The sequence below is a fragment of the Protomyctophum parallelum genome, assembly GCF_964188405.1.
Source record: "Protomyctophum parallelum genome assembly, chromosome: 11".
NCBI lineage: Eukaryota > Metazoa > Chordata > Actinopteri > Myctophiformes > Myctophidae > Protomyctophum > Protomyctophum parallelum.
Window position 1 is genome coordinate 4,335,768 of NC_139707.1, and position 22,732 is coordinate 4,358,499.

At 45.2% G+C, this 22,732-nt stretch overlaps 1 protein-coding gene across 2 annotated transcripts in view; it reads right to left on the reverse strand.

Annotated features, from left to right (window-relative positions):
- The window catches only part of ttn.1 (titin, tandem duplicate 1), a 166,829-nt gene extending 146,860 nt beyond the window's left edge, over window positions 1-19,969 (reverse strand). For both annotated transcript variants that reach the window (XM_083777357.1, XM_083777356.1), the window contains exons 1-20: window positions 19,813-19,969; window positions 12,795-12,901; window positions 12,465-12,668; window positions 11,981-12,268; window positions 11,730-11,797; window positions 11,000-11,355; window positions 10,597-10,786; window positions 6,663-6,719; window positions 5,924-6,182; window positions 5,731-5,794; window positions 5,247-5,450; window positions 4,982-5,124; window positions 4,709-4,842; window positions 4,263-4,490; window positions 3,675-3,913; window positions 3,322-3,542; window positions 3,063-3,227; window positions 2,396-2,564; window positions 611-2,295; window positions 220-501 (exon numbers count right to left, since the gene is read on the reverse strand). In XM_083777357.1, coding sequence (XP_083633483.1) covers window positions 220-501; window positions 611-2,295; window positions 2,396-2,564; window positions 3,063-3,227; window positions 3,322-3,542; window positions 3,675-3,913; window positions 4,263-4,490; window positions 4,709-4,842; window positions 4,982-5,124; window positions 5,247-5,450; window positions 5,731-5,794; window positions 5,924-6,182; window positions 6,663-6,719; window positions 10,597-10,786; window positions 11,000-11,355; window positions 11,730-11,797; window positions 11,981-12,268; window positions 12,465-12,668; window positions 12,795-12,885 — 5,047 coding nt within the window. In that variant the 5' untranslated portion in view covers window positions 12,886-12,901; window positions 19,813-19,969. The remainder of the gene's footprint in view (window positions 1-219; window positions 502-610; window positions 2,296-2,395; window positions 2,565-3,062; window positions 3,228-3,321; window positions 3,543-3,674; window positions 3,914-4,262; window positions 4,491-4,708; window positions 4,843-4,981; window positions 5,125-5,246; window positions 5,451-5,730; window positions 5,795-5,923; window positions 6,183-6,662; window positions 6,720-10,596; window positions 10,787-10,999; window positions 11,356-11,729; window positions 11,798-11,980; window positions 12,269-12,464; window positions 12,669-12,794; window positions 12,902-19,812) is intronic.
- Between the last annotated feature and the right edge of the window lie 2,763 nt (window positions 19,970-22,732).

Consider the following 22,732-nt stretch of genomic DNA (forward strand, 5'->3'; position numbering starts at 1 on the left):
CGTTAAAAGTGGCAGATAAATGACACCAACTCTGTTAAAAAGGCATTATGTTATATTATGTTTTGTAAAAAATAATTACGCCATCTAAAACCGGCGTCCCAAACTTCTTTCAAAAATACATTATGAAGCCCTTGCTATTTATTTATTATTTTGAAAAATAGCCGATCTACTGGCTCGCTAGCACATAATCACAATTCTGAATGCAGTCTGCAGACCAACCTTCAACCACCAGCTTGGCGTCGGTCCTGATGTCCTCCTCGTCGATGACGACGCAGCTGTAGTCGCCGGCGTCCTTCAGGCCGATGGTGAGCACGGACAGGAAATGGACCTTCCTGTCGGAGTGCATGCGGTACTTGTCGCCCGTGAAGACCTCCATGTTGTTCTTCAGCCACTTGACCTTGACGAAAGGCTCGTTGGTCTCGCACTCAAAGGTGGTCAGGCTGTCCTTCTCCTTGGCATTGGTCTCGGCCAGCTTCTCCGTGAAGAAGATTACTGTCTTTCCTGCAAATAGATGTGGTGAAGAAACAATGTTAATATATATATTAATAATGAAATGAATGTGTCCTTTTCGAGTGCTAATAATTAATTACAAATGCCCAAGTTATTTCACCTTGCACCAACAGGAAGGCGTGGCTGGAAGTCTCGCCGGCGATGTTCATGGCTTTGACCATCATGCTGGCGGAGTCCTCGGCTCTGACATCTTTGATGGTCAATTCGCACACATTGTCTTCGGGCCATAACCAGAAGATGCGGTCCGACTTCTCCATCTCAACGCCGTTCTTGAACCACTTGCACACGGGGTCGGGTCTGCCGACCACCCTGCACCTGAACTTGACTTCGTCGCCCTGGGCAACGGTCATGCTGGTGATGCGCTCGATGATCTTGGGAGCCTCCATGCTGGAGGAGCGCCTCACCTCTGGCCTGAGTGGAGTGGCGGTTTCCTTCTCACGCTCCAACAACGCCTTCCTCTCGGCCTCCTCCTTCTGTTTCTGCCGGTGGAGGAGCTCGTCCTTGGTCTTCTTCAGCAGGTCCTCATAAGAGTCGTCCCTCTTGCGAGACTTGAGCTCCACTGCGGTGATGGACTCGTAGTAGCCTTCCTCGGTCCTGCGTTTGAACTTGCCCCTCAGCTCCTCTGACTCCTCCGTTGTCTTCTCGCGGACCACCCTCTGAGCTTTCCTCAGTTTGATCAGCTCTTTGATCGACTCATCGGTGCCTGGTTTCTCTGCCCCTGCCAGTTCCAGAGCTTTTCCAGCCTCGGGGGCAGCCTCCGCAGCGGGTGAAGCGTGGCGAAGTTTGGTTCTGAAGTCCTTTTTCTCCGTGATCTCCACCTTCACGATGTGCTCAGACACACCCATGTTGCTCTCGGCTATCACCTTGACCTCTCCAGAATCGTAGGTCCTGACATCAACAATCTCAAGGTAGTAAATACCGTCATAGCGAAGTCTGTATCTCTTGCTCTTGCGAATGAGCTGTCCATTGAGGTACCAGTTGACCTTCGGTGTTGGGTAGCCGGTCACTCTGCAACGGAATCTTGCAACGCCGCCTTCCACCACTGAGACTGGTTCGGGAACCAGGACAATTTCCGGCTTTGACTTCTCAGCTTCATCATCTAACAAAACGCCTGCCGGTCCTCCTTCATGAGCCATGCGTTCAATCTCATCAATCGTGCGTCCCTTCCTGCCCTCGGTAGGTAGCTGTGTGTCCTCTACGAGGCCCTTCTCATCCTTGACGATCAGGGTAGCTGAGGTCTGGTCAACTCCAAAGTTGTTAGTGGCTCTGCAGGTGACGACGCCACTGTCTCTGGCATAGGCGGCCTCGTAATCCAGACTGCAGTAGCCAAACTCATTGACCATGCGCAGCCTGTTAGCAGCCTCCAGGGGTTTGCCGTCGTGCAGCCACTCCACCACCATGGTGGGGTCGCCGATGGGCGTCAACCTGCACTCGAAATGAGCCGGGCCGAAGCGCTTCATTCTGACCGAGGTCAGCTTCTTCTTGAAGGACGGTTTCTGTTGCTTCTCCTTGTCGTAGAGGTCACCCTCCTCCCACTGCTCCTGGCCGTAACGCTGATGCAGGGGTTCCACCTCTGGGGGTGCAATGTCTTTAGCCTTGTAGGTTCCTTTGGGAATGACGAGCTTCCTCTCGGGTTCGGGCTCAACAAAGTCCACCTCGACGTTGACTCTGCAGCGCGTGGTATCCCTTCCAGCCTTGTTGATGGCTGTAGCCGTGTACCAGGCACTGTCCGTTCCAACCGTTTTGGGGATCTGGAATTTGGCCTCTCCTTTGGTTCCTTCAATCCTGGAAAAAGATAATTACACATTTGACATTACAGCCAACAGTCCGGTGTGATTAAAGTGTCAAATGATAAGCACGCGCTAACGCAATACTTATTACTTACTTGATATTCGGGTGCTTATGTGGGGTGACAATGTCACTGTTTTTCAGCCAGACGATGTCAGGCAGGGGGTTTCCAATGGCCTTGACGGCCAGCTCCACCAGAGTGCCCTCTCTCACACTGAGGTTCCTCAGCTTCTCAGTGAACTGGGGGCGCAGCAGGGTTTCTTTAGCTGTGGACAGGTAACATAGAAATGGTCATCAGAATGATACACTAACCACCACACCCACAGTGCACGCTGCCTGCTACCATCAATTGTTGTACAATTCCAACCACATGACAACTTTATCTGGGCTACCTGCTGCCACCAGATGGGGATGTGGGGCTTACATGTGCTGAGTTAACCAGATGGGGATGTGGGGCTTACATGTGCTGAGTTACTTGCATTGGTAGTTGATAGATTGGTAGATAGATCTGATGCACATAAAATGTCACTTAAAATATGGGTGAAAATGTATTTTCATCAACCAAAGTATATGCATTTTTATATTTGATATTTTTACCCTTACTTTAATTTAATGTAACTGCAATGTAACAGCTTGTATAAAATAATTTCACCCACGACTGTATACCTGCTGTACACTAATAAACTAAAGTTGACGGTGAAGTTACAAGATACAAAACATAACTCCAGAAATGTTACAGAATGCAACGTGATCAGTAAACTCACCATCGACTGTAAGAGTAACGGAAATGGTGGATTTCCCAGCTCTGTTCTGAGCGACAACGGTCCACTCTCCAGAGTCGTGGGGCATCGCTGGAACTACGATCAGAGACTGAGTTCCATCCTCCTTCACCACTATCTTGTGGTTGTGGTCACTGACAATTTGTTGGCCTGAGAAGAACAGATCACATTTTGATTACTTATAGCAGCTACGACATTTAGAAACATCATAGTTTAGTTTAGTGTGTTAATAATGTCTTCGTACCATTGTGGAACCAGTATGTGTCAGGCATTGGTCTGCCAACAACTTTCAGGTCAAATCTGGCGGTCTGTCCCTCGGCGCACTTGACCGAGGACGGCTTGACGACAAACACGGGCTTGTAGAGTCTCTCCAGCTGGGCCTCGTCTGTTTCGTCCAGCCTGCGAGCGGGAGAGCGACTGGCGGAACGTCCGGGGGAGCGACTCAGGGAACGTGGCGATGTGGACCTGTCGAAAAACACAGAGGTCGGCAAGGTCGTCAAAGGTTGTGCTTAGTGGATATGACCTACCAGACCAAGACAATCTATACGCAATAGTGGGGAATGACCCAAGAAGTGCAGACTTTTTAAAAAGGTATACCTGATTCTCTGCATGGCGGGCTGGGGCGTGTAGCGCGACGGCGCTCCGACGGCGGCCTCCACGTACAGCTTCCCGGAGCTGACGGAGTTCCCCTTCATGTTGCTGGCGAAGGCGGTGTAGACGCCCTCGTCCTCGGGCAGCACGGCGGGCAGACGCAGGCTGGCCCTGCCGTCCTGGAGGACCTCCATCTGGTGACGGCCGCCGGGGAGCAGGCGGTTGCCATCTTTGAACCAGGCAATCTGTTGACAGGAAAATGGTTGAGTTATTTTCCTTGACGCGTGCGTTTTACTTTGGCCCACGTCAAAATAGGCCCTGGCTGCACCTATAGATTATTTTCTTAACGATTATTCAATCGATTACTATTTCAAAGTGAAATGAGCTGATCTGATCTATATGACTCACAGCGTTGTCACATCGCAATGTTATTATTGCGAGCTCGGAAATCGTCCATTTTCACTATTTTAGATTATTATTATGTTTTACTTTATTTTTTATTTAAATTTGTTCAATTAGCAGTTGCACACCAATGTAACGTTTTCCTTTGTTTTCGTAACGTTTCATGATCATCATCATCGTCGTTCTTCATACCTTGGGCAGCGGGACTCCGGCCACCTTGCAGTGGAAGGTGACTACCATGCCCTCCATGATGCGGTAGTTCTTCACCGCCGTGTGAATGCTGGACTGCACGGACTCCGCCTCGGCGACGGTCACCGTGCGCTCGCAGTCGTGCGTCACCAGCTCTGTGTAGGTGATGGTCATGATGCGCAGCTCGATCTCCTGGATGATCCTCAGCTCGAAGGCGGACAAGTGGAATTCCTGGGAAAAAGAAAAGGCAAAAAAGGCAAATAAAGCTTGGTTTGTTGTGGCTCAGGGGATAGAGTAGCCGGTGGGAACCGCAAGGTTGGTCCCAGTTGACCAAGACAATGAACCCCTATAATACCAAATACCAAACAAACAAACCTGACCCTTTTTACGGGACCCTCACTAATGAATATAAAACATGTTTTCTTCAGAAGCAGTGCTTTGGATCCTACCTGTCCAGAAATAATAGTGGTCGCGGAGGCCAGCTCGGCTGGAGCGACATCTCCCACCGCAGGCTCCTGTATCATGGCTGTCACTTCTGTCTTAAATGTTTCTGTCTGTTTCTTCATGTAAATTTCATATTCCTCTGCAAAAAAAGGACACATTTCAAAGTTAGTGCGGCCCCGTTATTATTATATGAATTAAAGGTGTACAACTCTGGACTGTGCTCGAAGAGAGACCTTGAAATGAAAAGGTTTTGAGAAACTCTGGCCTACGGTCCGTACCTTCCTCCAGCAGGGTGGCGGAGGCGGAAACCTCGCCCAGCTGGTTCTTGACGAACACGGAGTACTCTCCTGCGTCGTCGGCAAAGGTCATGGAGATCTCCAACCGGCACTCCCCGGTCTCCACCTTGTAGGCAACTTTGTATCTAATGGACAGTGGACAAATAAGCCATTAAATCACACATACTTAGCAAAACGGACCGAGTTGGCACTGTACAGTTCCCCCCCCCCCCTTCCCCCCCTCTACACCAAATAGTTGAAAATGTACCTGTATCCCGCAGTGAGCGCGACGCCACCCTTCTTCCAGATGACGTGTGGCTTGGGGCTCCCTCCGACCTGGCAGTGGAAGACCACGCTACCTCCCTCCACCAGCTTCTGCAATGTGGGCTTGGTGACGAAGAAGGGAGCAGCGGGCGGAGCGGCCGGCTCCGCCTCAGCTGAACTCACCTCCACAGAGGCCTCCTCGCTCACCCTGGAAGAACAGGATTCCAACTGTTAACAAGTAGCCTGTGCCACAACGAAACGAACGCCCCTCAACTTTACAATGTGGGGATTTAGCAGAGTCTCTTTATCCAGAGTGTGAGATAAAAATAAGCATATAACTAAAAGCAAATATGAACTGTAGTCAATAAGAAAGGTAAATAAATAGTCGCATTAATAAGAGTGCAGAGAGAACAGTGTAGTGCTAGTGCCTTAAATCCACCCATCCACCCAACATAACAGTAACAAACTGAGTGATTTAATGTACTTACAGTTTTTGAGCAATATTGACCGTTTCGACGACCGTTTCCTCTCTGCTCTCGATCTCCTCAGACACTAGGACACAAAACAGAGCTCAAATCAGTCCCTCTACAATGTACGTCTTTGTCCACGTGGATCAATTCAAACAGAGCTGTATAGGAACAAACAAATGGCTTTTCCCCTTTTCCCTCGGTCTCCACCCACCTTGCACCAGCAGGAAACAGGAGGTGCTGATGGTGCCGGCCTCGCTGGTGGCCGTGCAGGTGAAGCGGCCGCTGTCCTCGGCGAAGGCCTCGCGGATCACCAGGCGGGCGGAGCTGCTCTCGTAGGTGATGTGGAAGTCGATGGAGGTCTCGATCTTGTAGTCCTCCCTGAACCACATGATGACGGGGGTGGGGTCGCCGGAGATCTGACACTCCAGGGTCACCGACTCGCCCTCCGTCACGTTTGTGTTCTTCAGGCCCTGTGAGGAGGATGGAATACCATTAGGAACCCAGTTGAACCAAAGCAGGGGCAACAAGCTGCTATAGGCCTCGTTAAGACTGCAGGCAAATCTCATCCATTTCTCAAATCTCATCTTTTAGGACTGACTGTCCACATTGTTATTTGCAAATGATCAGATTGGATTTGTGTATTCAATTCAGACATCAGTAGATGAGCTATGTTCAGCTCACAACACCGCCGTGTGTGTGTGTGTGTGTGTGTGTGTGTGTGTGTGTGTGTGTGTGTGTGTGTGTGTGTGTGTGTGTGTGTGTGTGTGTGTGTGTGTGTGTGTGTGTGTGTGTGTGTGTGTGTGTGTGTGTGTGTGCGTGTGTTTTCTCTGTTCAGACTTGATCAAAACCAATCTGATTCCAATCTGCATAGGCCAGTAACCAAATTATTGGCCTGCCCAGTGTGAACGTAGCCTCATACTGTACATGATGTGTTTGAGCATTCTACTTACAGCCACCAGGGTTGGTGGAATCACTCCTCTAGCGGGAGGAGGAACAACTGGAACAGCCTGTAAAAGAACAACATCACACACCTCCGTTAGAAATGCCACCAAAACAATGTCTACCGTCTGTTAGGAATACAACATTTAGCAACACCAAAGAGTGCTACACAACACACCACAAGATGAGACACACTCAGTAAGTTGAGCTGTAAAACAAGAGAGTATGACAACAAAGATGGATGGATGGAAGGAAGGAAGGAATGAAGGAAGCAAGATGGCTGGGTGGGCTGAAGAGGTAAAGAGGGAGGTTGTCAGCAGCATCTAGGAGAACGGTTAAAAAAACGAATCTATGGGATTGGGGGGGGTGTGGTATTTCTGCCAGGATTTCCACAGAAGCAGTGATTGTCTGAAATGTAAGCCCTTTTGACTAGATCTGATGGTTTGGATGCAAAGAAACCATGAGGTCTGGTTCAAAGACGGTCCCACAATCAGGCATTCAGGCGCTCTGTGCCTGCTGCAAATCAGGCCCGGCGGAACTCCAATTACAAACCTGGGGTTCCCAGTCCTCATACATTCCCGTTGACACCGTCTCAGTCTGAAACTGAGTGCCACAATCAGCCTGATATTGGTCAGAGGAGTACTGAAACGGAGGAGGGTTGGCCACTGGTGTCACGCGAGGCTCCACGACTTTACGCGCAGGACTGGGTAACTTGACTGGCCTGGTGATGGTTTTGGCAGAGGAGGTTGTGGAGGATAGCTCTTTCTGCAGGGTGGCAATAGCAGAGCCTGCCCTGGAAACCTGACCAACCCAAGGAGAACAGCGTTACACCATCATCAGCGAGGTGAAGAATACGCATTTGTAATGGCTTCTGGGGTTGGTGCTTTTTGTTAAAGGACAGTGGTCAAGCGGTAGAACATTTTAGATCCTGTATGGGACATTGGATTTAGTAGTTTTATTGATTAATAGGGAAAGGGAATATTACGTGGTTAATATTAAACTCAATTTGATTTATTTGGTGTATATTATTTTGTATATTATTTTTGTATATTATTTTCTCACAGTGTTACTTCTAAACTAATTTCACAATGGCTTTTGCATCTTGGGCAAGCAGTAAAAACAAGGTTAGATTTCCATAACTTTGACACAGGGGTGAAAAATGGGTTACAAAATCGTGGGATAAAAAATAAAAAAAAGAATGCAATTCATTATTCATTAGTTTTATTACTATACATAATTTGGGTGAATCATTTCATCACTTAGTGAGGTGATTTCATACTGCTTGCCCGACGTTGCCTTGGCTTACCTCGACGCTAGCTTCGGGCTTAGGGACAGTAACTTTAGAGACAGTGAAATGTGGAACTGGGGACGGTGCCAGACCAGTGTCCACGTGATGGGTGGTGATGCTGGTTCTTTGTATCTAGAGTGAGTGACCAACACAGTTCATGTTGATTTGTTTTCTTTTTACAAAATAAGTCATTTTTTTTTTACCATAGTGAATTCAAGATTGATTTATTTTTCAGTGGTAGGCTTTTTAAGACACTATAAAAAAAATGAGTCATAGTGACCTTAAAAGACGTGTCTTTGGTTTTATTTTTATTTTTGTATTTTTTGTAACCAAAGGCCTGTCTAACCTGTAGGGTTGGTTCAGTGGTAAGGTGGTGCCTAGTGACCACCTGTTGTTGTCTTAATTCATACTCTAGTGCTACAGCGGCCTCCTCTTCGGTACGTGCGTGCTCCTCGTGCGCATGCGCGGGCTGACGGACGCGTGCGATGTCGAGGGCGGCCACCACCGTGGCCACGGCGTCTGACCTCTGACCTCCAGCAGCCTGGAGACACAGTCATGTGACATGATGATGATGATGATGATGGCAGCACACATAGATATATCTGTTTAGAATAGATCTACCGTAGATCCGTATCCCCATCAACCAGGGGTATAGGCCTACAGCAGATCATCTCTAGAGATCAATATATCCATGTTATAATCCATCCCAGTGGTTCTCAAAACGTTTGCATGCTGTGAACGAACACAGAGCTACCAACGAGTGGAGACACGAGTGTCAAGCAAGAAAGGACAAGTGGCAGTGACTGAAAAGCTGAAAGAATACAATAAAACACAGAACAAACAGAAAGGTGATCATTCAGCGTGCACAAACTGTGCCAAGAAAGACCGGGCGGGCGGGCGATCGCTCTCGGTTGACCTGCTCTCTGGACGGCTCGGCGACAGCAAACATCACTTCTTCTTCCTCGAGATCGCTTCCGACAACGAGATCGAGGGAACCGCTTCCGTTAGGAGGGCATGAGAACGGCCCTTTGTCTGAAGCCACGCAGATTTGTTCCGCGTCATGAAAGAAGACCTCGCGCTTCGCTTCAGAAGATGGGTCGTCGTCGTCGTTGTAGACGACAACGGGGTCAGGAGATAGAGATACGTCCTCAAAGGCGGCAGCGCCGGGGGAAAGGCACTGGGGATCATCTAACCCCGCGTCCTCGTGGTTTAAACCATCCATCTCCATGTCTGCCTCATACTCATCGGGTTCTAGATCTGCAACCACTGGTGACACCCAGCAGTTGACCGGTGGCACCAGGTCCACTCCCTGACCGCCAGCAGTCTCATGGGGTGACAGTATGTTCACAGTTAGAATTAGAAGAACACATGTTCTGACGGCTTCATTCTGTCTGAAGGCTCAGCGGTTAAATCGGTTACATCTGTTTATTTTTTTACTAAATTATGACCATTATGACATGCCCTAAATAGGGATCAATTATTAATCAATTATCTTATTGAAGCATAGATTATTTTTAATATATATAATCAATTAAATCGTCCAATTAAACATTGGTTTTATTTATAGGCAGCTTGATGGGGATCATGTAATGATTAAACTATCGTTTAAGGAATGTTTGATGTGCAGTGATGGGAGATACAGTATGGGGAGAAACATTCAGAATGGATTTGAATAAAGAATACCGGTAAATACTAACTAAAATAATGAATCCTGGACTGCAGAGATGAACCGATAGGACGGGTCCACTTGTTCCATTTGTACACTCAGTCTCAAGAGTTAAATACAAACACATGGAGATGAAAGTGATGGTGAGTCCAGCTCCGGATAATGACAGAAAGAGGAGTGCATGAAGTGAAGTGAAGGTTCTTCCGGTCTGAGCTATACCTGCTGATGATGTGCCGTAGAGTCCAGATCCATAAACACACTGCTGGAGTGTTTGGAGTATGAGGCGTCTGTGTCAAGCTCCACTTCACCTGACACCACCTCATCCTCATTATCATCATCATCACCATCATAGTGATCATCCTCATCATCATGATTCAGGGCATTCTGCTTTGCACGGAGCGTTAATCAGATTAAAAGACACAGCACGGTTGTGTTCATTTGTAAACGTGGAAGGCAGAAGAAGTCACAAAGACAACAGAAGAATATAGAAGAGTATACCAGACGAACAAGAGGTAGAATGCTGTTCGTGACGTTACAGTGTTCCCACATTTTTTAGGTCCAGACCCAAAAGAGAGATTATTTAGACGTTTGCCCGGGACCCAAACTAGTGAAAATAGCAGATCTACAAGTGCACAGCGTGTCGCTTCTTGCCCCATTGCGAGCTTGTAGATTGGCTATTATTTTCACTTCTTCATTATTATGATTGTTTATTTCTGGCATTTCTAAGATGATGTTGTTTTAAAATGTGAAAAATGTTTAAAAAAAATTTAAGCTGTCAAAATATCAAAGATGTCAAGTTATCGAGGAAGAAACAGAGTAAATACAGTTTGTGTTCAAATCAAAGAATCATTGGTCCCAGGCAGCAATGCTTCCCAGAGTCACTAGAGGGCAGTATCAGTCCCTCTCAACTCATCCAACATTTCCAAGGCCTCATGGTGGGCGGGTGACAGTTAGGTTAGGTTAGTTTAGGCGGGGGTCTGCCTGGTCTTACCTCTTCTGCCTGGTCCAAAGCTCTAGGTTTTGACTCCCAGTGGGGCTCTAGGGGCGCTATGGGCTCCACTTCCCCCCGCTTCCAGGGGGGCAGCACGTCAGCTCCGGAGGACACCAGCTTGCGCGCGGTGAGCGGGGACTTGACGGGCCTGATGGGGGACACGGAGACTCTTGAAGAGGGAGAGGCAGGCCTGTGTGTGGGGAATGGATGTGAAGGAGGCATCGTTATACCACACAGGGGTCGTCATCATCAATAACTTTGCATTTTACTTCACACTAGGAGTCGACCAAAGTGTCCAGCATAAACATTAAAAAGGGCATATTTACTCGCGACCAATATAAATGATTCCACGCCCCCCCCCCCAAACTCCCCCGACCCATAATTTGGGAAACACTGCACTGACCTGACAGGCGCGGGGATGGGAGCCTTGACGTGTCTGACAGGGGATGGGGACTGCTGCCGGCCCTTGGAGACGAGGGACGTCGGCGACTTGGAGGTGGAGCTGGGCTTCGGAGGGACCCGCGGAGGGGTCTTGTGTGCCATCAGGACGCCTCCTCCTTCCACGTGCATCGCCATCATGGTGGAGGACTGCATGCTGGTGGCCTGCATGCTGGCGCCCTGAATGCTAGTGGCCTGCACGCTGGTGCCGTGCATGCTGGTGGACTGCATGCTGGTGGCATGCATGCTGGTGGACTCCATGCTGGTGGCATGCATGCTGGTGGCCTGGAAGCTGGAGGCCTGGAAGCTAGCCTCCACGCTCTGGAGCCGCAGAGGAGAGGAGAGAGGAGAGGAGAGCAGCAGGGTCACTTACAACCATCCATTACAACAGTGGTTCCCCAAAATGTTCATGTCAAGGACCCCCAAATTGACAGTAATTAGCCTGCGGACCACCATTTGAAAACATATGCCATAAGAGAAGATTTTTACGGCTGTGATTCTGTGATTACACTTTGATTACAGTGATTCTCAACCCGTTTAATTTCAAGGACCCCAGTTTGAGTCTACGAACCCCCAGTTAAAGGCATTTCTATCTCTAGGACCCCCAATTTATATAGTAAAATCACTGTTAATTTAACTCTGTGTACATATGGAGTGCGTGCGTGCGTGCGTGTGCAGTGTGACTGTGGACGTACCCTTTCCATTCTGGCCTGACGAGTTGAAATCACTGTTTTGGTCTTCTTGGCTGGAACGGCTTCCTCACCTATAGACACAGTGGAAGTAGATGATGGAAGATATGTTTGCTTTGCTTTACTGCACAGTAAAATCCTCATTGAACCCCTTGTAACCTCGCGTCCCTGTTTAGGCCATGTCAAATTACATTTGCACACCAGCTCAAATCCACAGATGTGCAGTACTTCGTTCTAAAGGGGAAGAAAATGCTTACCCTGAACCAATAGTTCACAGGTGGAGGTGGCGCGTCCACTGCTGTTGGTAGCATTTGCAGAGTAGGTTCCAGAATCCTCCGGGAAGGCCTCGGCGATCAGCAGGCTGTAACGCTCTCCTTCCTGAAGGATGCTGAAGTCCGGGGAGCTCTGGATCTCGGCTCCCTCCCGGTAGAACTTCACGACGGGTGTAGGGATTCCTGTCACCATGACATCCAGTCTGACCTGGCTGCCTTGTCTGACGGACACACTCTGGAGTCTCTGTGTAAAGTTGGGTGGTGCGGTCTCGGCTGGAGGGACGAAATGTTTTTTTTGTTTTGTTAGACTCGTTGTTTAGACTCCGAGAGAAAACAGTTTAGAAGCAATCATTATAATCTTATCTGAGGTCAGTTATTCAATGCAAATTTGATAAAAAAAAAAAATACGATTGTGATTATCTCAGATAATTACGATCAGGCGATCATGTAAAAACGGTGAGAGGCCTACCTGTAACTAGGAGTTCAGCTGTGCTAGTAGCTTGTCCAGCTCCGTTGGTGGCTCTGACGGAATATCTCCCACTGTGTGCGGCAGCCACAGCGGGGATCGTCAGAACAGCACGGCCTTCGCTGAACGAGATCTGAACGCCGGGCAAAGCGGCGGCGGAAAGGACCTGGCCATCACGGAACCAGCTCACCTCGGGAACTGGAGAACCTGGTGGGTCAGAACCAACCATGTTGAGTTAGATGTGACAGCTCTGAAGTTAAAGGACAACTTTAGTTGTTTTCAACAAAGTTTCATGTTTTAGATTGTTATAAGACGGGTTATTTTTTTTCTTACCACTAACTTGCGCTTGAAACGTTGCGGCACTACCCTCTAGTGCCACAACGCTTTGCAGCGGCTGTGTAAACGTTGGCGCCTGTGTTGACATGTTGGTGGTCGGCACCCTGCAGAGAGACAGACCGGGAGTTAGTTCATCAGTGGGTGAAAGAAGTACAAGTGAAGATGTTTAGGATGATGTACAAAAGAACAGCTAAACGTTAAACATTAATGCCATTGCACGCACTTGGAATTGGCCCTCTGCGTTTCCCATCCCAACCATTAGGAGCAGTGGGAAACTATTGAACTGTGATGGAAGTACTCCGATTTTTTACTTGGGAAAAATCCCACAATATAAACAAATATTCTGTAAAAAATAAGGAAGGGACTGCACACAATAAGGAAGGGACTGCACACTCCAGAGAACAGAGATGGACAACTTACTACTGCATTAAGTGATTTATTAACACTAATGCAAAAATATTATATTAATAAAAAATAATACAGTTCAAATATGAAACTACTCAAATTTTTCTAAAATAGCCGATCCACAAGCTCAAGACACATTGCAATGTGACACGTTCTGAGCTTGTAGATCAGCTATTTTCAAATAGCCAATTGATACAAATGTTTTGAATAGTATTTAAAATCTGCAAAATTACTAGTAACTAAGCTGTTAAATAATTGTAGTCAAAAGTAAGTCATTTCCCTCTGAGATCTAGTGGATAAATATACTTTTCCACCACTGCTACACCCAGGGAGTTGGGTGCCGTACCGTGCCCAAGGACATTCCATTTCCAACACTAATAGCCAAGATAATTTGGGGTTCAGACCCCCCTTGGGAGCAGGAGCAGGAGGGGAGGGGGGGGGGGGGTAAAGTAAGAGACCACATTGAGGTATTGTATGTTTGCAGGTAGTACAACATTTGAAACAGTTTTGGCCAAATGCATAACTTTGCTGCCTGACTGTATTTTCTCAATGTGGTATGACTTTTTTTTATTTTTAAAGTAGCTAAAATAGCCAATCTGCAAGCTCACTGCAAGCTTGCGTCCATGAGCCAAAAATGCGTCCTGACTCCTGACCCATTTGGGTCTGAAACTCAGTGGTAGAACAGGCTACAACGTCAGTACAATATACAGACACAATACTAGAGAATTCTACTATACTAGTCTATAGACTCTCTAGAATTAAAGGTTTATGTTGGGATAACACTTCAGTAATACCCCAGGGTGGACATTTAGGGTAGTTACAGCGCAGCAAATAATCACAAAAAGTGCCTGCACAACATTAAACAATATAGCAATGATCAGTGTGCACAAACAATAAACAATAAAAAATATGGAAACTCAAATTGTTGTTGTAACAACAGCAAGAGATGCATACATCATTTATCAAGGAAAATAAGTATAATAAATAAACGAACAAAGTCTTGGCCCGATTATGATCACAGCGCTTAATTTGTAAAACACTAGTCTTGTGAATGAGATTGACAGCCTTGACAAAGGCTAAAAAATAAATATGATCTATGATTTTAGTTCGTTTTAGTAAGTCAATACAGTTTCAGTTAGTTAAAATTTGTTTTTGTTAAAGCCTTGTTTATTTCAGTCAACTAAAATGTGTTTTCAATTCTACTGTAGGCATACTTAATTATATCAACCTTGGTTTAGATTGCATTGTTTTGTGTGTGTGTGTGTGTGTGTGTGTGTGTGTGTGTGTGTGTGTGTGTGTGTGTGTGTGTGTGTGTGTGTGTGTGTGTGTGTGTGTGTGTGTGTGTGTGTGTGTGTGTGTGTGTGTGTGTGTGTGTGTGTGTGTGGTGTTTCTAGCGGTCCTCGGTGGCAGGCTGGCAGCTGACAGAAGGCAGCAGGGTATTAATAGACAGAGGAGTCATCAGTTTGCCTCTGCACCTGGTCCTATGTCAGCTTGTCACCTCCTCGGACCTCACATTCCACATTCCACCCATTATTTTTCATTTCCCTCATTAGCCAAATGAACAGCTAATTTCACAGAATGTTTGCCTACTTTCACTGAATGATCTCTTATAATGACATCATTGGTGGACTGTGGACAGTTCAGAAACCTGCCTACCAATGACATCATCGATGGGGATCGCAAGCAAATAGTAGTACATTGTTTATTTGATTTCATAAAACAATCAAATAAATGAATGGTTCTACACACGTCCCACTCTGCAGGGCTGTGCATAATGTGCCAAGATACCTTTTGCCAACATTAAGACAATAAGACATATTATTGTGTTAATAACAGCTGGAAGGATGTAGCCTGGCTGGAGTGGGAACTAATCACACCTGCAGCCACCAGCAAGGTGTGCACAACAGCTGTTTAAGACTCATCATCACCTAACATATGCTAAAATCTGCATCTGCATAATCAACAGGTTTACAGTATGTGTCACAACATCTCTACTACACCAGTGGTTCTCTAACTTTTGGGGGGATGTCAGGGACACATCCCCCATAACTCTGACAGTGCGCAAATGGAGCCAAATGGTTTAATTAATTTGCACACTCTCACAGTTACAGACTTAAGACTTAAGAAGGCAAAGGAGCTACGATGAGGGTCCCTTGACCCCACTTTGAGAATAACTGATCTACATGATTTAAGCGGTTTAAACCATTATGCTAAACATCTACACAATTAGCACGCCCCTCCCAGGATGACGAGGGACAAACGCATCCCTGAGCACTTTCAGCCTCAAAGTCAACTCTTAACGACTTCTCGAAGTGTGAAGTCTTCAAGTCACCAACTAAACACATTCACACAATAGCTTTAATTCACCCACTTCACATGTCGGGCATGTCATTAGAGGTGAAAATATTCTAAATTTGCCAGCAATTAAACAACAAAAGAAGAAGCAAAAAAAATAGCATGCGTGTGAGATCGTAGATCTGCTACTCTCGCTGCCTTTGAACTGTTATGTAACTATAAAGTAGGGCTTAACCAGCTTGTGACGTCTTAGTTAATAACCAAAGGAACCCTTGTAAATCTGTAACTGTTGAATGTAACCAAATGTAACCAAATGTGGACCCTCACGGGTCTGTGTGGTTACATTTTACACTATCAAGAATTAAATTATTGTTAAACATCTGCATTACTTAATTTACAAGACGTCTACACAATTAGAGAATGTAGAAGAATTATTACTTTTGATCAACGTTTGCCTGTCATCTCTCCTACGGTACCAACATCAATATACAGCTTGTGGACAAAATCTTATCCAACGAATTACAAAATATGTTTTGGGTCTGAGAGGCTAAATGTCATCAAATGGTGGTCCGTGGCTCAAATGCTGAATAAATAATGGACCTTGACATGAAAAAGGTTGAAAACCACCGGGTTAGTGACTAAATGCACAACCTTTGATTGCCCTGGATGTATTATAAAGGGCTGTTGTGTTTATGGTTCCAGACATGACAGCAGGCCAGGGACTAATAATAGCCCTCTGGCCTCAATGTCAACCAACTTTATCTGCACACTCTCCAAGCACTTATGAGACGCACGATAAATTCACAGCCAGTTATTGTGCCCATAATATTCATCTGATAGGCATGTGGCTAATTCTGAAAAGGTCCAAAACATAAGTAGTTGCCAACACTTAAATAATAATGCATCCATGATTGCACTAAGCACATAACTCTAACAACAAGTAAGACGCGCAAACGCGTGAAGCGAACGCAGCTCGTGTGTGTGTGGTTGTGTGTGTGTGTGCTACAGCTGCGCCCTGTGTGTGTGTGTGTGTGTGTGTGTGCGTGCGTGCGTGCGTGCCACAGCTGCGCCCTCTGGTGGCGGGCCGGTGGTGTAACAGCGTGACACACACACACAGCGTGACACACACACAGACACTCAGCCCCTGCTGTCATAGTAAGTGGCTCACTGCGTTCGCAATGACAAAATACATGGCCTTTGTATAATCTAAATGTTCCACAGTCCCTCAGGGATTCTCAGCCTTTGTACAATTCACAGAGCGACATACATTTTTAAATCCAAGGACCCACAGCTTGGCAATATGCACGAGGCCACATCTCTTGAGGACACTGCAATCTCATTGTTAAATTAACTCTGAGTGTGTACAAATGGAACCAAATGGACCCTTACGGTTCAATTTGGGTCAATGTGCACACACACCTGTAAAAAGGTCAATTTTGACCTCTGGTGGTCCCTTGACCCAATGTTGACAAACAGTGTCATATGCTGCTACATATATAAAATACACACAATTAGACTGTCTTCAGCCCAAGATAATCCAATGCAATCACACACCTCTACTGTCTAAATTATGGAAGTAATCTATTTTAACTTTATACATATCTTTTGATTAGAATATTCTATATGACCCTATACGTCCACAATCACATTAGCAACCAGACTGAGAGACAGCAATCAGCGTCATTAAATGAATTCATTTATTAATGAACATGACATTAGTTATTATAATCAGTATACAGTATGCTCATGTGCTTTCAACAACACAGTTATGGGTCTAGTAATGCCCTGTTGATATCGTGCTTTTGACTAATATCAGCAATGCAAAAAATATATATATATATGGGATTTATTTCAAGATTCAAACACACTGGAATCTTGAAATAAGGAATATCTCTTAAGTTAGTAAAGTTATACCAACAGAACATTAGACAAAACTGTGTTGTTTAAAATACCAATTCTGGCAACTAATGATGGCTGTACTAGTTTTTTATTCAAAGTCTATGTACCAGTGGTGCAAAGTACCTAATTACACTTACTCAAGTAGCACAATGTTGAGGTACCTTTTCTTTACTTTTACATTTTAAACAGTTAATACTTCTACTCCACTACATCTCAGATGTAAATACTGTACTTTATTTATTTTTCACTCCACAACAATTATTTGACAGCTTTACCGGTAGTTACTAGTTACTTTGAACATTTACAACATACATTAACAACTTAATGTTATACTTCTTCGGTTATTAGATCTACAAGCTCACAACGCACCCCATTGTGACCCTTTGTGAGCTTCTAGATCTAACAACGATTGGACCATTTTTAACTCAAATCTTTGCTTCTGGGGGAGTCCCTGGAACAACACATTTTCAGATGGGGGTCCACGGCCAAATACAGATAATTCTGGGGGTCGTTGACATGAAAAAAGTCCCCTGGGTGAATACAGGCCTTTCACATCAGTATTTCTATACATTGTGGTACTGCTACTTTTACTCAATGTAAGTACTTCTCGAGTACTTCTTTCACCACTGCTGTCCATCTATCTACAGCCAGAATGTGAGCATGTGCTCGAAGCCAAGCCTCATATAACACCATCTCTCTCTCTCTCTCTCTCTCTCTCTCTCTCACACACACACATGCACACACACACACACACACACACACACACACACACACACACACACACACACACACACACACAGGCCAGTTATAGCCCGGCTGACGACTGGTGGCCGGTTATAGCAGCGTGGCCTGTCCCCCGCTGTCCCTGTACCCCTCCTCCTCCTCCTCCCTCGAAAGATTCGACCATGTCCATCCATCAAAAGGTTCTAAAAGGGTTCTATAAACTTTGAATCTAAAATGTTCAAGGACCCCCATTCCCCATTATAACTCTCATTACAGACCTGAAATGGTCCATTTGGAACCCCCTAAAGGAACCCCTATACTAGGGTCCCTGGACCCCAACTTTGAGAAACACTGCTTTAGCTATGTTAAAAACATAATGTAAGTGTATAAATAGCATTCGAGTATGTAAGAATACTATTGTATTCTCAAGTAGTACTTGAGTACACTCAAGTAGTGCTTGAATGTGATACAAAACGCATCCGTTTCTAAAGATAAACTTTAGTGTACATGTACATTAGATGTACATTCTTCATAAAGCATGAATTAAGTATCATATATTTTCACCTGAGTATATGTTAATAATGCTTGTTGTGACATTCTTGACTTAATTTTACCAGCTAGAACTCTGGTGCTCAAAGTGTGGTCCAGGGACCGCAGAGGGTCCTTGAGTGAGTTCCAGGGGGTCCCCAATGCAGTTCAATGACTCATCAGGAAACAAATGGACCCTTGCATGTCTGTAACTCTGAAAGTGTACACATGGAACCAAATGGACCTGTACAGTCTCAAGTCAAATTAACATTTTGCAGTGTACATTGGGGTCCCAGAGATAAAACTGGTATCAAATGGAGGTCCGTGATCTAACGCATGAATCTAAACTAAAGGGCTTGGGAATTAAAAACAACTTTGAGAACAATTGTACTAGACTCTAGCACAATGTTTATTACAGTACAAGTTCCACAGGCATGTGTGATGAATGAGAATCTGTTCTAATGGACACCACTAGCTCACTCTCTCACGCTACTGACAAACACCCATAAAACCTGACCGCTGTCCTTCTCAGCAGACAAATGGCCAGATGATCAGACAGCCATTACTAATAATCAAAAAACTCCCAGCCCTGGCTTAACTTCCGATGTCTAATGATTGATGATCTAATTGGAATCTGTGCGACAGATATGGCAGTGGCCAAAAATACCCCTGAAACCCCCCCTCCCTCCCACACACACCCCCACCCACACCAGGCCCCAAACCAAATTTGATTGACAGCCACCATGTGGCACATAACTGGAGGTACAACTGATATCCCCTAGCTGCTGATTCCCTTAAAAAGCCATGGCCACCCAGCTGAGAGTCCACTCTAATGCTATCAGAGGGCTATTCTGGGCCTTTCTCAAATCATTGCAGCCCATTTGCACGCATTATGAAAGTTTTTCTTAAAGCAATCGCCGCTGATCTGAAAGCAAGACATATAGGCAACAAATAAGATACTGTACACAGAGATGCACCGATTATCCAACACAACATCTCTCTCTCTGTCTGTCTGTCTTATCACAGTGACCTTATGGTCAGTGACAGCAGTGACATCAAGGTATCCCATATCAACACCGTTACAGGCAGAGATTATAGCTGTTAACAAGGTTTGCGTGTGCGTGTGTGTGTGTGCGCGCACGGATACAAGTTTAAAACTACTCACTTGTATCCACAAGGGTGCCTTGGACTGTTGGGGCTTAGCCCAGACGATTGTTAACAAATCTCCTTCAATATCCAGAAAGCTTTTCCAGAAAAGATCCAAGGTGAGAAAACGATCGAGCCTCGAAGTTAATCCCCCCCAAAAAACAAAACTACACAGTGTAGACGCACCAGTGTAGTTTTGTTTCCTTCTCCCTCACAATCCCTACACCCGAGGCAAGGCTGGGAATGCTCCAGACAGCTCAGAAGTGGCAATATGGTAGTTTACCTTTATATAGCAGGGGGTCAAACTGCATCAGCGGCACAGGGCTGGGCCCTGATTGGCCCAGCCCCTCTCGGGATGCACGGGGCATGATGGGAGAAGGCGGCCATTTATGCAAGCTCTCACACACCCCGGTCTTGTCCCTTGCCGTTATAACAGCTTTGATTCCAACTTTGTGTCTGGGCTCTGTCTGAGCATTGATTTGTTTTCAACGTTATAATCGGGCCTCAAAGGTGATCTGTATAAATTATGGGATAGTTTGCCAGTCATGCAAGAGGTTAAAGCGGAGGTCCTGAGTCATTAAATAGTTAGTTGGTGACCAAAAGGAGACAAGAGGCTGTTCCTGTCAGTCAGCAGACAACACCCCTGTTACAAGACTGAGGACATGTGTATTTACACACACACACGCACACACACACACACACACACAACTTTACCACACTGCAATTACCTGTTTATGTTCAAATAGGTGATAATAACTTAATTACTATGGGAATATACTACTATTTAACACAGCTATGTCACTGGTTGTTACATATACAGTCACTGGTTAATGGTTATGTCACTGGCTTATATATATACTGCATTATATTCAAGCTCTGTATCCTGATAGTAAATAGAGTGTTTGTTCAGTAACAGGGGTCTGCATTGTTAGGTGGGTTGCTGCTCATTTCATCCCATAAAGGAGAATGGCGAAACCCACAGTGTTTAAATGTTGTCTGCTCATTAAAATGTATACTGTATCCTGTACGACACTGGTTCCCAAACACTGGTTCGGGACCCATTTGTGTGTCGCAGACACATGTTTTGTGGGTCCCTCTATATTTGTTCTTTAATAAGTATTTATTTCAAAACATTTACAAATTACATTCCCAAAAATAGCAAACACTTTCATTAATTAAAAACAAAATGTTGAAAATAAGTAGTGAAAATAGATACAAGCTCTACAAGCTCACAACGCGGCACAAAGCGACATATTGTGAGCTTGTAGATCTGCTATTTTCACAAGGTTGGGTCCAGGGCAAAAATAAAATGTCTCTTTTGGGTCACGGGGAACCAGTTTGGGAACCATGCACTGCTGTACGAGTTCTTTCTCCTGATTGGATACACTAGGAATTATTTTAACCAAAGACAACCACCTTGCTGCACCTTCAATATGTAGCTTTATCTTTATTTTTCATTTTTTTAATGAGCAGACAAATTAACACTATGGGTTCGTTCTCCCCGTGGGCTGAAATTTGCATCAACCCACCTAAAAAAAATACAGGCAACAGGGAGACCCTGTAGAGCCCTGTTACTGAACGAACAACGCTATTCTATTAGCAATGATTATTTAATACTATGAGGACACAGAGCTTTATAACTTCTTAACACAATCGTTCAGTTTTTGTAACGCAACCAGTAGCAGTGTGCGTGTGTGTGTGTGGCAGTGTGCTTCTAAAACGTCTTCATTTCAAGGATGCATTAATGCTGCATTCACATGGAATCAGGCAAAACCTGCTGGAGCGTCCTTTTCCGATTACCGTCCTGCTCCCGTCCACTAAAATGACATGCCGTCTGCCTGATTCCATGTGAATGCAGCCTAAGGCTGACGGGCCCCCATAACTCTGAGAGTGTACAAACGGAACCAAATGGACCCTCATGGGTTTGTACACTCTCAGAGTTACAGTCCTGTAAAAGGTCTATTGGGTTCCAGTTGCACACTCAGTTATAGTCCTTTACCTTAGAGTCTAAGGTAAAGGGTCCATTTGGTTCCTAGCCTATCAAGCATGGGGACACCCTGGACTCCTGAGGGCCCCCAGGGGTCCCAACTTTGAGCACCACTGGTCTATGGGGTTCACTATAAAACTATATCACTAACTTTGAGCACCACTGGTCTATGGGGGTCACTATAAAACCATATCACTAACTTTGAGCACCACTGGTCTATGGGGTTCACTATAAAACGATATCACTACATGACATGATATCAAATTATGCAATCATTATGTTGAGATCTTGTAGATCTGCCATTTTGGAATAGACAAAGTGTAAAATAAGGGCTTAATTGGTAAAGTATCTAAAGCTGTCAAATAATTGTGGTGGAGTAAAAGAAAAGTACAATATTTGCCTCCAAGATGTAGCGTAGAGAGTAGAAGTGTGTAGAAAATTGAAATACTCAAGTAAATCAATGTAGGCCCGCCACAAGATGTTGCATAAATACAGTTAAAACAAACACTGCAATACAAGTTAGAAATAAACAGTGGTGGACACTACAGACAGTAAGTACATTTACTTGAGTACTGTACTTTTTTGTAATCTTTTTTCCCCATGACTTTCACGATTTTCAAATTGTCACCCAAACTTACAAAAATACATTATGAATTAACCACCCTGCTCCCCATTTGAAATACAGTGAAGATAGCCGATCTACAAGCTAAATTGCTGATCGTCTTTTTGCGATTTTGACTATTTTGACTGCAATGCATTGATATTAAAAAAAAATAATAATAATGTGTAATTTGGAATACTTGAGTATTCTTATACTTGAGTATAAGAATGTACAAAGTACATGTAATTGAGTAAGTACGGTGTACTTTGTCCACCACTGGAAATAATAAAAAACAGTTTGTTTTACCTTTCGTCGTGGCTCCAGCTGGTCCTTGGGGACTCCGGTAAAGTT